Source organism: Gossypium arboreum, chromosome 8 (genome assembly GCF_025698485.1).
Source record: "Gossypium arboreum isolate Shixiya-1 chromosome 8, ASM2569848v2, whole genome shotgun sequence".
Lineage (NCBI taxonomy): Eukaryota > Viridiplantae > Streptophyta > Magnoliopsida > Malvales > Malvaceae > Gossypium > Gossypium arboreum.
In genome coordinates this window covers 126,470,922-126,475,849 of record NC_069077.1, presented here as the reverse complement: position 1 = coordinate 126,475,849, position 4,928 = coordinate 126,470,922, and the positions used below count along the sequence as shown (strand labels likewise).

The following is a 4,928-nucleotide window of genomic DNA, read 5'->3' as shown; positions in this document are numbered from 1 at the left end:
ACTATATCCGACTTAGCCTGACTAGTTAATAGGGTATTCCAATTCTCAATTAAATTTTCACTTTTATACCAAATTTAAGATCACTATTCAATTTTAATTTCACATTCAAATCAATATACAATTAAATTATACATACACATTCACCATTCAATCCAATTCTCATTCAACTCAAATATTAATACTTACCTTATACTCATTTATTAAATATAAAATTTATATAATAATTTTAATAAAAAGTAATTTGAATTATAGTAATACAAATCCGGATTTGTTCGATTTTGTTATTGTTAATTAATGAAAGTTTAAGAATGAATTGATATTTGAAAAATTGGATAGTTATATGCTTGATAATTATATTTCATTATTATTATAATTTGAATTATGGTAATACCACTGAGTATGAAATACTCAGCATAGGTTGTTTCTGTGCGTAGGTCGATAGGAGTCCAGAGTCCCGGTCCAGCATCTAGAACGATCCCGACTCCAGCATCAAACTTTGGTGATGTATTCTTCTTTTGGTAAAAGTGGCATGTACATAGGTGTTGTAATGGTCACTTTAAAATGTTTTATGATTTTGATTGTAATAAATGATATTTGGTGTTTTGGTACTAAGTTAAATGAAATGGTTTGACAAATTTGGTAAGTTTGGTATTAAACTTGGAAACAAAAAAAAATAATAAAGCTAGTTAGTAAAATTTTATATGATTTTATGAATGTAATTTGATTATATGATTAAGTCAAAGTTTTAGGCATAATTTAGGTATATTTAGTGCACAAACGTATTGGTTGATATATTTGGTTGGATTGGTCTCGGTTTGAAACTTGCAGGGAAGGTTAGATATTTATAAAGAGGTTATATTGAGTTCAAAAAAAAATAACAAAAAATTTTCAGAGTACCCGAACAAGTCTCGATTCGATTCTAACGCGTTATAATGACCTCAATGGTCCATTATAGGGGCTTTATGATTAAATCAAGATATGTATGTCATTTATTTTGAATTAAATGTAAATTGTATGATATGTTTTGTAATGCTTCGTAACCCTATTCCAACAACGGTTTAGGGTTAAAAGGTGTTACAAGTTACCTTCGAGTTTATTGCAGCCAATTAATATTCCACCTTGGAAATGGGAGCGGATGACTATGGACTTTGTTAGTGGATTACCTCTCACACCCCCTAAATCAGATTCTGTATGGATCGTGGATCGATTGACCAAGTCCACCCATTTCATACCAGTTTGTACTTACTACTCGCTGCAAAAGCTTGCTAAACTGTACGTGTCTGAGATAGTGAGATTGCATGGGGTACCAGTTTCGATCATCTCCGATAGGGATCCTCGCTTCACGTCTCGGTTTTGGAAAAAGTTGCATGAGGCTATGGGTTCAAGGTTGGACTTCAGTACTGCGTTCCATCCTCAGACTGGTGGTCAATCTGAGAGGGTGATTCAGATGTTGGAAGATATGTGAGGAGTTGTGTTATTGATTTTCGAGGTAGTTGGGAGGAGTATTTGCAATTAGCGGAGTTTGCATATAATAACAGCTTCTAGTTTAGCATCCAGATGGCACTTTATGAGGCTTTGTATGGTCATAAGTGTCGCACTCCCTTGTGTTAGACAGAGTTGGGTGAAAGACGTGTTCTGGGTCTTGAGTTGGTTTCTGAGACTGAAGATAAGGTCAGGTTGATTCGAGATCGACTGAAAGCGGCATCGGATAGACAAAAATCTTATGCAGATCTGAAGAGACTTGAGATGGAGTATTCTATGGGGGACTTTGTATTTCACAAGGTCTCGTCATGGAAAAAGATTTTGAGGTTTGGTCGTAGGTTTATTTAGTCGTACCATATTCTGAAATGAGTGGGACCGGTCACTTATCTATTAAAGTTACCTCTAGAGCTAGACCGTATTCATGATGTATTTCACGTCTCGATGTTGAGGCTCTACTGCTCTGATTCCACGCATATTGTTCCCGTTGAGGAGATTGAGGTTAGGCCAGATCTGACCTTCGAGGAAGAGATGGTTCAGATTCTGGATCACGACATTAAGGTTCTGAGGAGGAAGTCCATTCCATTAGTGAAGGAGCTGTGGCAGAATCGTAGCACTGAAGAGGCCACATAGGAGCCTGAGGATGCAATGTGTCAGTAGTATCCTCAACTATTCAGATTAGGTAAATTTCGAGGCCGAAATTTTCTTTTAGGAGTAGAGTTGTAACGCCCCAAATTTCTTATTTTTGTTTTGTTAAACTATGACAACTATGTATCTATTTTAGTGGTTAAGTGTTCTGGGTGTGTGAGAGGTCCCGAGTTCAAGCCCTAGCTTTGGCAAATTTTGGTATTTTTTTGGTTTAAGCTTCATACTTGATCAAGGGGCTTATATTGGATTAATTGTAAAACCACTTCAAAATAGGCCTGATGGTTTGGTGGTTAGAAGGAGTGTTGGTGTGCTGGAGGTCTTGTGTTCGAATCATTGCGTGAGCGAGAGAGTTTATTTTTACTCGTTTGACTAAAAGAGTTCCGATTGTACTGAAAGACTGGGAGTGGGTGGTTAGGATGTGAAGTGGTGAGGGAGTTATCAAAATATTTTATTTTGATTTTATTTTCAAAATTTGTTTTTCTCTCTGCTGAAACAAAACAATCATTTCTTTCTTTTCCATCCGCTGTTATTCCCTTTTCTTTATCCATCATCATCATATCGTTGTTCATCGAATCTCTATTTCACTGTTTACGGTGTTTGTTCGCTTGGATAAGTGGTGGTGTTTCTTTTTTGGCTTGAGTAGGAAGTGGTTTTTATTATCGTTAGAAACAGTTTTCCATTTCAATATGGTGACGGAATTTGTGTTTTGGGCAGCAGCAAATCGAGAGCGTCGTGGCATTACTCTCACTGAATTATAGTCAACCGTTCAAATGCTGGGTAAGTAGAGAACGCTCGAATAGAACTTTTGTCATTTTGTAACTTCGGTTTATTGCGTATTAAGGCTGAGTTTAGGTTTTTGGATTGTCGATTATAGGTTTTGGTGGTCTCGAGATTGGTTCAGCAACGAATTGACACAAGGTGTGTACCCGAAATGCAAAAAATGGGATACGGTGAAAAGTCAAAAAAGCTTTCTGTCGACAGCACAGGGATGTGTGGTCGCCCATGTGGAAGGCCATGTGATGGACACAGGTGTGTGTTCGATGAGGCCAGGCCGTGTGCTTATGACACGACCGTGTGATGGCCAAGCAGGCCCTGTACGACCCACAGGCTGGACTGATTTGGGCCGTGTGGGCTACACGGGCAGTGAGCCCATAGGGTAGTCCACATGGGCATGTGGGATTCTGGGCCATGCCGTGTGATCCACACGGCCAATTCCAAATTGGGCTTTGTGGGCCCACACGAGTAGGCCACATGGGCTGTGATCCCATTTTACCGAAATGACTTCTAAGGTTACACGGGCTGCCAAGTCGACTGTGAACCTACTGTAGGGTCAGTAAGCATTATCTACACCCCTAAATGTATGATCTGAATGTATGTGATGCATGAATAATAATGCATGATTACTGGTTTATATATGTATACGTTTGACTGATGGTTGCATAAAAGCATGGCATAATGTATGTTTGCATTGCATTAGGTTGGGATGATGATATTTGGAGGAAGTGTACTGAAAGGCTTATAAGCATACTATACTGGTAGCTCAGCTGCAAATTACTGTTTTGTGCCGCATTCAGTACTATCTGGAGTGCAGGGATGGGTGGGTTGATTTAATCCCCACATGGAGTGTAGGGTTGGACGGAGATGGTATGTAGAGGCTGGTTGGGTAGGATTTTTTGACTGCATATTTGTACTGTTTACTATTACTGCAATAGGCCAAGGCCCTACTGATTACTGATATTGTGATGGGAAAATGCCCTACTGCATGACGGCTTACGTTCTAAAATGGGCTAAAGCCCAAACTGGAACTGCTCCTAAAAAGGGCTTAGGCCCAGACTGTTAATATTTCATATTGATTGATTGCTGGTGTGGGGAATTACACACTAAGTTTTCGTAAATTCACCCTTCTGATTTATCTGAATAGGTAATCCCCAGACTTAGACAAATCGGAGTGGTGAAGTACTCAGCGGTGGCCACACGCCCTCTTTTTACACCGTTTCGTACTTAATTATATTTTTAAAGCTTTATTTGGGGTATTTTACTGTAATAATGGCCTCTATAGATTTTTGCTTTAAATTTTAATTTTATACTGCTTTATGTTTTACATCTGCTAGAGATAGGTAAAACACGGTTTTTTTTTAGAAATGCATGTGTGTTAGCAAAATACCTACAAGGACAAACTGTTTTAAAAAGCATTCGCAACGTATAATGTTTTGAAAACTAACGACTGAATAAAAATCACAACTTTGGAATTAATAAAAGATAATGAAGAGTTCTAAACGGAAAATGCTCTAAGTAAAGTTACAATTTTTCAACACAAGCTACAGTTTTCAAACTCACTACCATGTGACATTGCCAGATTCAGCCATAACGTCTAGGCCGAGTTTGGGGTGTTACATAAATACTTTTTATTGGTGTATTTTCTAGCATAATGTTTCCTTCCTTGAAATTTGAAGTTATATCTTTTTTTTTTTTTGAGGAATTTTGAGAAGTATGAGATGAAAAGGTATATGTCACCTTAGTTGTAGAATTAAAACCTCAAAAAGTATTAAAATACCTTTCTCTTTTATGGCATCCCTAGGCTTATTTGGTTTGAACCTTTCAGCACTTTAGAACCATGGTTCCCTTTCTACTATGTTTTATCTATTATTCTGTCGTAGAGAATTCAAGTAAGAACTAGCACCTATTGTTTCTCTTCTATACAAAAACTTCTTAATTTTGAGGGCTTTTTATAACATCTCCTCAATATCCATATAGTTTTACATGTCTAAAATATAAATTATCTCGCGATTTAGTCCACTATC

At 37.5% G+C, this 4,928-nt stretch overlaps 1 protein-coding gene across 1 annotated transcript; it reads left to right on the top strand.

Moving 5' to 3' along the window:
• Window positions 1-1,141: 1,141 nt before the first annotated feature.
• LOC128296651 (uncharacterized) lies at window positions 1,142-2,112 on the top strand. Its single transcript, XM_053032091.1, has 3 exons — window positions 1,142-1,303; window positions 1,612-1,782; window positions 1,879-2,112. Exons 1-3 carry the CDS (start codon window positions 1,142-1,144, stop codon window positions 2,110-2,112), a joined length of 567 nt encoding a protein of 188 aa, XP_052888051.1.
• The last annotated feature ends 2,816 nt before the right edge of the window (window positions 2,113-4,928 follow it).

What these genes read in the sequence shown, in the direction of transcription:
- LOC128296651 (XM_053032091.1), top strand. Translation starts at nt 1,142, where the DNA reads ATGGACTTTGTTAGTGGATTACCTCTCACACCCCCTAAATCAGATTCT. An exon ending in AGATAGTGAGATTGCATGGG is followed by an intron (nt 1,304 to 1,611) that starts GTACCAGTTTCG and finishes CCCTTGTGTTAG; the next exon opens with ACAGAGTTGGGTGAAAGACG. An exon ending in GGGACTTTGTATTTCACAAG is followed by an intron (nt 1,783 to 1,878) that starts GTCTCGTCATGG and finishes TATCTATTAAAG; the next exon opens with TTACCTCTAGAGCTAGACCG.